This window comes from Arachis ipaensis, chromosome B1 (assembly GCF_059453495.1).
Source record: "Arachis ipaensis isolate K30076 ecotype BB chromosome B1, ASM5945349v1, whole genome shotgun sequence".
Classification (NCBI taxonomy): domain Eukaryota; kingdom Viridiplantae; phylum Streptophyta; class Magnoliopsida; order Fabales; family Fabaceae; genus Arachis; species Arachis ipaensis.
In genome coordinates this window covers 14,153,605-14,164,919 of record NC_142436.1, presented here as the reverse complement: position 1 = coordinate 14,164,919, position 11,315 = coordinate 14,153,605, and the positions used below count along the sequence as shown (strand labels likewise).

The following is an 11,315-nucleotide window of genomic DNA, read 5'->3' as shown; positions in this document are numbered from 1 at the left end:
ATTAAATTCATTATTAACTATTTTTTCATTTGTAAGGGGACTTCAAGTGAAACCTTATACATGATTTGATCATTAGAAAGGCGTTCAACTATTGAATTGGTCAACATGTTTAGCAAATGCTATTTGCTATCCACAACGGAAAAGAAGAGGTATCTCAATGGTTGCAATCCTACTTGAAACGGGAGCTAAGACCCTAGATTTAGTCATCGCAAGAACACAAATAAGGTGAATTGTGCCTCAACCAAGGGAGCTCCATAAATTATAGGGATTCAGCTACTATCATGGTACCAATAAAAAGATGGTATAAAGTTTTATCATTTATTACAAATTTGATTGACTTATTTTAAAATATTTGTTCATTATATACATCCAAAGGAGTTGCAAGTGTAGTTACTCAAATTTTCAAGCACCTTCACACCAAAAAAAAAAAAAAACAGGACATTCTGAATCAATGACATGCAAGTCTTTTTTCATAACATATTCAGTGTGAATTATAACTAGCTTGTGCAGTAAATCAATTAGAATAATTCTTCACGTACAACCATTTTCTTATACAAGTATTTATAAGTCATTTATATTAACGCGTTTCGAACCGTACTGCACATTTTCACTGCAACTTCTTCTTCTTCTTTCTGCACGTTCTTCTTCCTCTTCCTCTTCTTCTTCTTTTCTTTTGTTTCTTGCATTCTCTTTCTCCTTCTTCATTTACATGCTTTTCTCTCTATTTTATTTTTTCGTTATTCTCGATTTCCATTGTTTTTTGACATCAAGCTCTGAAATCGTTTTTGAAGAAGAAGAAGCAACAGAAGATAAGGAAGAGAAAGAGAAAGAGTTCTGAATTATGCATAAGGTGTACTTCTTAAATCCTTTAGGTATAGTTTTGTAATCCTTTGGGTGTATTTTTGTAATTCTTTGGGTGTATTTCTATAATCGTTTGGGTGAATTCCTGTAACCATTTAGGTGTATTTCTGTAATCGTTTGGGTGTATTTCTAAAGTTCCATTATCTTTAAATTTGGCAAGAAACTCGTTTTCATGGAGGAGGAAGAAGAAGAGTCGTTTATAATGCATAGTGAGTAGTGCGCTTTGGAAACAAGAAGTGGTTGAATAACGTACGTTTATTTACTCTTAAATGTGGGAGTGTAATGCGTGTGTTTTGTTAGATTTGTGCCAACTTATAAGACTCGTAAGACAAAAAGACTTGTATGTGTAGCAGGCCTCAATCAATTATTAGTAACAATGATAAGTCTTATCCTACAAACCAAACTAATTACATGAATAAATGATGCAATTTGAACTCTACCATAAAATAAACACACTGAGAATACGTTAATGGCAATATCGCAGCTACACTCATGCTATAACTCTCTTTCGTTCTTCCTTTTTGCTTCCCAACCTTCTTTGATTTATTTGTTTTTCTTTTTCTTTTTCTTTTTCTTTTTCTTTTTCTATTTGCCCACTAGAAATGAGATACCTTCAATTTTCCATAAAATCTAGCTTAGTCCAAGTGAAACTTTTAGTAGGAAAATATCCCAAAAGCTAGATAAATCAATGAGGGGACTTTCAAATACAACAAAAAAAAAAAAAAAAATTGAATAACACCAATCCAATATTCAAATGGCCCCATATCTTCTTTCTATTGGTTTCCATGCATCTTGAGAAGAACTAGGAGGCGGGCCCCAGGAGGGTTCGCCACCAAAGGCACTATTTTGTTCTTCTGCCTGCATGTATCTTTGTCCTGCTCCGCTAATCTATTTCCATCAAACATTCAAGATATGTTAGATGGATCTGAAAATAGAATAAGTGAAACACCTTCTAGAAACTTGGAAACTGCTATTAATTTCTTTTGAAGTGCCCAAGATCCAGTATAAACTTCGTTTCTTTTGAAGCAATGATACCAAATTTGGTGAAAATCAAAGTTAACCTAATCCATATTTTATATGGTAACACCCCAAATCGGTTTTTAAAAAATTTAGTTGGATATTTTAATTTTGGACAAATTTTAATGACTAAATTAGTCTCTAACTTTTTATTTTATTAGGCATATCAATTTTCACGTCAAATTTTTATATCAAAATTTGACAAATTAGTCCCTATCGTTATTTAATAAAAGATAGAACAATCCTTAAAATTTTTTAAAATTTTCATGTCAATTCCTTCATAAAAACAAACAATCTTATATGGGAATTGATTTGTCTAACAAAATAAAAATTTGAAGAATTATTTACTGGTTAAAAGTTGTTAAAGACTAAAATGTCTCACTAAAAATTTCTTAGAAACTGATTTAAGGTATTGCTCTATTTTATAAATGTCTAGGGTGTCATGTACAATAGGAACTCAGACCTAAAAAATACTAATTTGGTGATGATCATCATTGACCTAACCACTACCATAATAATGTGCAAGATTAGCATTATCTATTTTTAATTAATTTCATGTCAAAGTTCTAACAAATCAATAAACATTAGTAGAGGATTTGAACTCACTGTCTCTAAGCATGCAGATAGGATTGTCATGCCAGGCAATGCATCAATTCCACGCTACAAAAAGTTAATACATACAACATAAGTTTTAAGTTTTGTGTATCTTAAGAAGAGATAGAACTTGTAACTGAAAGAAAAATCCTGACCTGGCGTTCCACTTTTGTCTTGTAAATAAACCCTCCACAACAAAAAAGTGTTGAAGAGACAAAGAATCTGCACAATAACAAGTTTCCATATATTGAATGCAAGTATAGAAAATAATAACAAAATACTAACATGTATATACATTACAAGACAATTATTATACATGCAAGATAGCACCCCAAATATTGCCCATCCTTTTCTGGCATCTTCACTTTCTTCCTGTGTATAATCTACGACAATGAACAAACAAAAATTAAAGAAAAAATATAATATGATACCATTGGAAAGTGTAAGATCCAAAGATAAGAGAGCTTCTTGATAATTGAATGAATTTAAAGAACAAGAGGAATAACAAAGGATTGAGAAATGCTAGTTGTCCTTTAACTTTTAACTTTTAGTCAACCTTTTTAAAAATTTATTATTATTTAATTAATTTAAATACCCACTTTTATGTTCTAGTTGTTCAAAAAAATCAGGAGAGTTACTTGTTTTTTATTTTCTCTTTTCTCTGAAAGCTAAATAAAAGATAATATTTAAAAGATACCTAGTTGCACTATAAAAAATTTTATAACATCGAAGAAAAGTTATCATAATATTTAAAGAATACCTAGTTGCATTACAAAAAATTTTATAACATCTAAGAAAAGTTATCATGACTCACCACAGAATTTTGTAAGCACAAATTCAATAGGCTCATAACCCTTAATTGGGATTGTTATATTAACTTCATATGGAGTATCACGGGCTACTTCACCTGAAAAAAAAAAGGTGCAAATAAGTGAAAGTTTAAAAAAGATTAAATTATTTTGTTAGTCTCTATAGTTACATTAAATTTATAATTGAGTCCTTATACTTTAAAAATTTTTAATTGAGTCTCTATACGAATTTTAGATTTATAATCACATCTTTACTGTTCTAAAAACGTTTAACTTAACAGAATATATTGAGATATATTCGCTAGTAATGTGAGATAAATAAAAATATTTTTATAACGTTTACTGTTAAAAATGATTTAATTACAAATTTAAAACTGTTATAAGAATATAATTGAAAATTTTAAAAGTATAAAAACTTAATTACAAATTTAGAAAAATTATAAAGAATAATTTAACCTTTAAAAACATATACTCCACAAAACATAATTTGATCCTAAAAAATTTGTTAGCATACATCTCCAATCCACAATCAACATTGTAGGTGACAGAGTTGTAGGAGGCTTCCCATGGTTGGCAGATCCAGAAAATTTAACTTCCAGGCCTTTCTCTGGACGAACCTAATTAGCAACAATCAAATAATGGTAATGCAGAAGCCAGCACCATGAGCAAAGACAATGATCCATCCGGTTCAGAATGGATCTCGGATAATGAGTCGGATCGAATCAATAATAATAGTTCTTGTGGTAATACTAGTAACACTAATAGAAGTACCTTTAGACTTGGCTTTTGAACCAAGGATGAGTGTGAAGCTATTGCAGTCATAAAAAGAACTACCTGGGATTGCTTTGCATGAAAGCTATGAAAGGAAACCATAGCATAACATTAATATAACAATTAAAGAAAATCTTTGGCTATGAAATCACACTGAATGGCAGCATCCGTAATCCTGACCTAAAATCACGGTTGGATTTCTCAAATCCAAATTGTGTCATACCATTATAAACCTAAAATTTTCAAAAAAGAAAAATTCAATAAGTGATATAATAAGCTAAGTAACCCATGCTAAACCAACTATTTTTGTTATCTCAAGAGAGGTTTAATTTTTCATCAACTTGGTCTTCAATTAATTTGACAACAAAATAATCCAAAAGTTGCTTTCTACTACAACCAAATCGAAAACTTATAATTTAAGATCAAATTTAAATACACAAGCTTCTAAGCATCAAATCACGTTCGTCAACTTAGAAGTCAAAGGATTTAAACACATATTCAAACGCACTAACACGCGCGTGCCCACACATACACACACAACCAGAGTAAAGCTCCAATGCAATTTGGAGGATCCAAACTCTTAATATGATTACAAGATTTGTGATTAATAATGTAGATATACTCACAATTTCCCATGATCGTGGATGAAAACCAACTGTGAAGCCTTGAAATACTTGTGGGCCCGGTTTTTCACATGGTAGAGCAAGTTCAACTGAAACTCTGGCAATTATCAAGATTGTCATATTTAAAGGTCATACTTCAACTGCAAACATCAGAAAACAACACTAATAATGGAAACCAAGACTAGTAATAAAAATCATTAGTTATCTCCTATAAGTAAAGATCATGGCCAAATTAGTGCTTTACTCAACAAGCTTCTAAACCTCATCATGATACATATACTAATCTATGGTGTAGAAATTAATGCCAAATTGGAATATGTATAGGAGTGCGAAAAATATAAAAAGTTGCACACGAAAAGAATTACGTGTTGATAAAAATAATCACAAAAGATGAAAACAATAAAAAAGCAATCCAAAGATAGTATTAGTTTGACAAAATCCAAATATATGAGTTATACTCTCAAAGTGGCTCCGTTGCAACATTTTGTAAGTATCTCTTAGGTATATTTTTGGTAGTTTATCCTTAGAAATAAAATGAAAAAATGAAAGAAACACAGGAGTGGTATTTTAAAATAAAATGACAGCTGGAAATGAGTTAAATCATCAAAACCTGCATTTTGATTCATAAGTGACACTACATATGCACCCAGGACGACCTGCCAGTAAAAAAAGCTAATAAGCATCTGCCAGTAATAACAATAAAAATAACAATAATAATGCCAACGAACTATAACTCAAATGTCATAATCTCTCAATCATCATCTAAAGGTCTCAAATTCGAATTTCACTCTGAACTTTAGAAAAAAAACAATAATAATAAAAGAAAACATCACAAACTAGATAACATAAAGTTACAAATAAACAAAAATAACATCCACATCCTATAACGATAAATCATGCAAAGCATGTAAATCCCTTTGTGATATTAGTGAATATTATTCAACAAATGATGGGAAGATCTTATAACAACTAAGATCAACAATAAAAATAGAATCATTAAAAGCCTTTAGCATTTGTTTTTCAAAAACCGTGTTCTTTTGAAAACACATTTATGATCCACAAAGATTGTGCATTGTACAAATAATCAAATGAAATGTTCTCAAAGATTCACAATCATACCTTTGCATTGTCCATTCGGACAACTCCCACAGATGATGTTGACCTGAAAAACGTGACATAAGGAAGAAACATAGACCACATAAGAAAGAACAATTTATCCTAGAATCCAGAACTCGTTTGTTCCAAACAATTGAGAATAAGAGAAAATGCCTGTAGCATATCAATGATATAGATACATGTTCCATGAATAAACACAGAAGCAGACTTGTACGTATGCACACAATAAAAAATATTCACAACCCCTTTCTCCATGAGAAAACCACTTTAACTATTTCCATTATATTGAGTCTTTGATGTAGTTTACCAAAAGAGAAAAAGGAGTTCAAGAGTAAATCCAACCTGCGCGGTTCGTCCCATTTTATCATAACTTTGCTCACAACCCATCAAGTCACCGCTATAGAACTCCTACACATTAATAAAGTGATTCAAGAAAGCAGAAAGAAGGTATTAAGAACAAGAAAAGAGGAGAACAAAAAGCAAAAGTTTACTGTATTATTTAGTTTAAGTGGATCTAACCAGTGTAATCATATATTATTTACTGTATTATTTAGAACAAGAAAAGAGGAGAACAAAAAGCAAAGTAGGGAGTAAAAATTCAATAATTTCCTTCTATAAATAACTAGAAATCTAAGGAGTATGCCCTATTCTTCCCGAAAAACAAAATAAGTAGTAACAACTTACTTGAACAAAATCAAATTGGCCTATACCAGCAACAAAGTAGTTGTCAAATCGACCAAAATCAACATATCCCTAAATAGCCTTGGGCGTCAGCTAACAATAAAAATTATAAAACAAGAATTTCAAGTACTAAATTAGGATTATTCGCCACAATTATATATACTTATCTCAGTTTATAACCATATTGGGATTCAAAATTAAGCAAGGATCCATGACTATTGAAGGCTTTACCAAATAAGTGTTTGAGAATTGAAGAGTCTTACATATATTAACTTATATGTGAAACATATCAAGGTAACAATAATGTGCATGCCTGAACCTATTATTAAAAAAATTAAAGAGATGGATCTTGAATATTTTTTTCTACTAATGTTTTTTTTTTTTTAAATAAATTAAAACAAACTAGATAACTTCAAAGGAGGAAGACATAAAAGAGGATAAGAATCTTCCAAAATCCATTTTTATGAGTGAAAGAAAAGGAACTAAGGATGTATGTAAGAGTAAAAAATAGAAAACTTTGAGAACACGAGATAAGTACTTCAAACTGAAAGCATATAAATATAGAGACTACCGTTTGTGATCTGCTTTCGACGTCTTTGCAGAATCGAACCGCTAAGTCAGTATCTTGCTGCACTAATGCAAAGTGAGTAATTTAGAATTCTTAGGCTAGAAAGAAAATTTAACAAAGAAACAAAAGCATTCATCATATTATTGATATTTGATAACACCAACAAATACCGATGATACAACAAATAACAATAAGCCTTATCCCATTGGATGGAGTCGGCTATATAGATCAAACGATACTATTGTAGACAATCTCAGTGTAGAACTAAAAGATATTAAAACTAAAAAATTCTAGTGGTTTACATACCTGCACATCATACTCAAACAGGTATCCAATCCAGCTACTCTATCAAATTGGTTAAGTAATAACAACAAATCATGAATTGGATCAATAATAAGATAACAAGTTAACGCTCATTGATTCTCCAAAGATGGATAAAACATCAAGAATTGGTACTCCATATTATAATATCTATATCTCCTTAGACATTAGCACCATATTTAAATTAAATTTATAGACAAAATTGACATTCAAATTAACAATCCACAAACACAAAAACAAGATAACTAATTATTACAGCCAAATCAAAATCCTGAAATGACCAATGTACCATTATCAATATCCAATAAAATGCAAATCTAATCGAAATGGAAAAGCTTTTCAGTGCATTAGGAGTGAAGGATACAAAATCAACAATATGACTAGAATTATCGAAAGCGTAGCAATTGGAACTCGGAATCGAAACCGAAGCAATCCAACGTATCCTCAAAAGAAAAGCTGAGCAAAAACGAAGAGGGAAAAATTAATTTGCTTTAACAATATGTCTTATTGGTAGCTTAAAGAATGTGATGACAATCGAAAAGAGATAATTAGAACATGATGAAACCACAGACCTACCTGTAAATAAAATGGATAAGGTCGTTGCATAACACATTTTTTTGAGCAAGCTTGCTTTAGATTTTCAAGGTTATGCTACAAATCTACAATGTTAGTGAAGCTCTACCCCACCGTCAAGTGAAAAGTGGTTAATTTAGAGAGTAAATGCCCGTTATAACCTTGTCCTTTTTCTAAATGGACAAGCCGCTACTAACGAAAATTAAATGACAACCCATTTTCATACTTTCTCTTTAGTGGAACACATTATTAGTCTATCTCTAATTGCTAACATAATGTTGAATAATTATAGGACAAATTAAATTTTTAACAAAATTAAAAAATAACAATATTAGACATTTTGGCATTATTTGAACTAAACAAAATAACGAACCAAATTCAACAATTAAGCTCACATTGTTATGTATAAATATAATACATCTTTAAAATCAACATTGTTTAAGGCTATACTTATACGGCCAGAAAATAATCTACTAATAATAAGGATCCTCTTTACCCAGATCTTGATCTTGAGAAGTTAAACAATCAATTTCGAACAACAATTCAAGCATATTCATTCATTCCACGGCGTCACTCCTTATCAATAACAGTTAAGTAAACAATGAGAGCCCATAACTTCCAAAGTGTGTAAAAATTAATAATTAACACGTAACAATATAAGTGTCTTTGTAATTAATTTAGTTAATCTATTAGAGTTAGAATTTTTCTTTAAAGGTATGTAGGTTCAAATTTCATTCTCAACAATGTCATATAGTTTTACATTTTTTTTCTAGTTTTCACTCTAATTTTGAAAAATGAAGAAATATTTTTTTAAATATTTATCATACCAATTTATTAATATAATTTTTTTAAAATAATATTAAAATATTTTATAATTTAATGAATTTAACTAATAAATATTATGTTTATAAAGATTTTTAAGGAATAAACAAATTTTATTAAAGAATTGAAAATTAAGTTTTTTTTAATGAAAAAGTTTTTTTTTTACCAAATTTTAATTTAGTACTTGTTTGGATGTCATCAAATTGTTAATTTTTTTTAAAAGTTAATAAAAATACTAGAAAAATTAATAAAAAACATATTTTTTTCAAAAGTTACAATTTATATTTTTTAAAGTTTTTTTTAAAATATGTTTTTATCATCATAAATAAACAAATAGTATTTTTACATTATCGTACCAAACATAATTGTTAGATAAAAATATATTTTTACATAAAATATATAAACATAAATTACTTTTATTTTTTAAAATTTTTTTTAAAATATCACTAAAATCTTTTTTTAAAAACTCACTCAAATAAATTCTTAGTTGTATTATTATTATTATTATTATTATTATTATTATTATTATTATTATTATTATTATTATTATATATTTTACGTTAAAAAACATTTTAGCCACTCAAAAAAATTTCTCAAGTTTGGCCGCAGCTCCTCTGTGAGGTTTTGAAACATGACACATGGTCATTATTTGTCTACGTCAACTTAGATACATTCTCAATTTTTATTCTCAATAGTATTAATAACCAATGAGTATTAGATATAATTGTTTATGTATTGTTTTTTTTTATCTATTTAAGTTTTTGACAAAAAAAAATTCTATAATATAGTATCAGAATTTGTATGATTATAAAATTTAAAATTCAATAATTTTTGTTATTCCAAAAAGAAAAAAAAACTTACAAAAGATAAATAAAAAGAAAAAATAAAGCATATACAAAAATGAATATGTAGGAGTAGTAAATGAATGTTATTTGGCGGAATATCTATTTAATGGTGTTTTCTAATATATATACGAAATTATGAATGACAGTTATTACTTATTACTTTTTTTTTTACTCGTCTATTTTTATGAAACAAAAGAACATAAACATGATGTTGTAAAGGCCTTTAGCATTTGTTACCAACCAAAAAACATAAATTAGGCATGAAATGATAAAAAAAAAAATTCATAAGTAATTTTGCTAGTAAAAATTTCAAAGTTACATGCTTCTATCATTGAAAACTTCTTTTACAATCACAACTATATTGTTCTTATCATCTCAACCAATTAAAGCCACTGGCACCTCTCATTTCAACATAGAATAGCAAAGTATTGGTTCTTCAAAATATTTATTTTCACTCTTGACTCATTGTGTCGATTTGTTCTAATACCACAGTCAACAAGCTTCTCAAGAAACATCTTCTCTAATTGAGTAATTGTTTTATGTAGCCAGGGTTGAACATGTATTTTCACACCTCCACAAATAGTAGGAACTAGGAAGTTCAACCAAGCACTCAACAAGCTTTTCACCCTCTTGTAATATGGGTGCTTATTAGTTTGCTTTTACTGTTGTGTCCTGTTTTTCATTTCTTTTTAGTTACATACAAATTATTCGAATAAGTTAAAATATAAAATACAAACCCTGTGCAACTTGATTATTAAACAAGTATAAAAAAGGAAGATGAGAAATTTAAAGGTCTTTAAAGGTGAGAAGTTGGCAGTAACAATAATAGTAAAAAAATAAGAATAACAAATAATTTGATGGTTATCAGTGACTAAGGGAAGGGGGTTTAATCTTAGTCCTTTTTTGCTGAGTAAAATTTGCTGCCTTTTTAAAGCGCTTCATGAGATATTTCTGCTTTTTGTCTCGTCACTGGTCAAGAGACTTTTTCTTTTTGTCTCGTAACTAATGAGGAGATATTTTTTAATTTTGTCTCCTTCGAACAAAATCAGAATTTGAGTAGAGTAGAGAGAGAAAATCACACCCAGAAGTATCCTGATTCAACTGCTAAGTGCAGTGCAGCCTACATCCAATCTCCATCACAACAATGATGGAATTTCACTATAATCTTCATGATTACATACACCAATTCTCCCTAGGAACTACCCTTCCTATCTAGGACAAGTCTAGAATCTATCCCCAATCTTGAACTTGACTTGGTCACCTACCAAACTTTCAACTGCTAAGTGCTAACCCAACTTGCAAGGGGATTCCCACAGAATCATGAAACACAACACAGATGTACAAAGGACCTCTAGGACATCTATGGCTTTTTCTTTTAATTTTGTATACTTTGCCTTTTTCCGCTCTATGGCTTTTTCTTACAAACCTCACTGTTTGTCTTTTTCTATGAGACTCAAGACAGACAAAACTAAACAGAAAAATACAACATGAAATACATTGAAGGAGAAGAACTTCTGTTAGCTTGGGTAGCTATGAGAACTCTGTGCTTTGCACTCTTAACTCCTTGTCTCAAGCCCTGGCTGTTCTCCCTTATTTATAGAAGGGGAAGCCTCCAAAGTTGAAACTGTTGAACCGAGCCAACTTCTTCTTCTTCATGCAAAAACTGTTTCGGCCAGAGAGAGAGGAGAGGAAACTGAATGCTTAAACCAACATG

General features: G+C 29.6%; 1 protein-coding gene across 3 annotated transcripts; it reads right to left on the bottom strand.

Annotated features, from left to right (window-relative positions):
• Window positions 1-1,199: 1,199 nt before the first annotated feature.
• LOC107625465 (uncharacterized) lies at window positions 1,200-8,050 on the bottom strand. 3 transcript variants are annotated; one of them, XM_016328112.3, is made up of 17 exons: window positions 7,938-8,050; window positions 7,726-7,817; window positions 7,347-7,385; window positions 7,044-7,100; window positions 6,476-6,544; window positions 6,134-6,199; window positions 5,795-5,837; window positions 5,286-5,331; window positions 4,679-4,772; window positions 4,233-4,285; window positions 4,053-4,137; window positions 3,796-3,898; window positions 3,287-3,379; window positions 2,789-2,855; window positions 2,628-2,694; window positions 2,485-2,538; window positions 1,200-1,749 (listed from the first exon to the last, which is right to left on the bottom strand). In XM_016328112.3, the coding sequence occupies exons 1-17, from the start codon at window positions 7,972-7,974 to the stop codon at window positions 1,612-1,614; spliced, it is 1,203 nt and encodes a 400-aa protein (XP_016183598.1). In that variant the 5' UTR covers window positions 7,975-8,050; the 3' UTR covers window positions 1,200-1,611. The 3 variants fall into 3 exon arrangements, with proteins under 3 accessions (XP_016183598.1, XP_088358517.1, XP_088358518.1); XM_088502391.1 differs by lacking the exon at window positions 4,233-4,285 and having other exon boundaries at window positions 3,796-3,888; XM_088502392.1 differs by lacking the exon at window positions 6,476-6,544.
• Between the last annotated feature and the right edge of the window lie 3,265 nt (window positions 8,051-11,315).

Bases quoted from the DNA above. Each gene is read 5' to 3' on its own strand.
- LOC107625465 (XM_016328112.3), bottom strand. From the start codon at position 7,974: ATGTGTTATGCAACGACCTTATCCATTTTATTTACAG. The intron at 4,773-5,285 runs GTTTTGATGATT...GATAATTGCCAG, and splicing joins ACTTATGAATCAAAATGCAG to AGTTTCAGTTGAACTTGCTC. The intron at 2,695-2,788 runs GTATAATAATTG...GTTATTGTGCAG, and splicing joins TTTGGGGTGCTATCTTGCAT to ATTCTTTGTCTCTTCAACAC.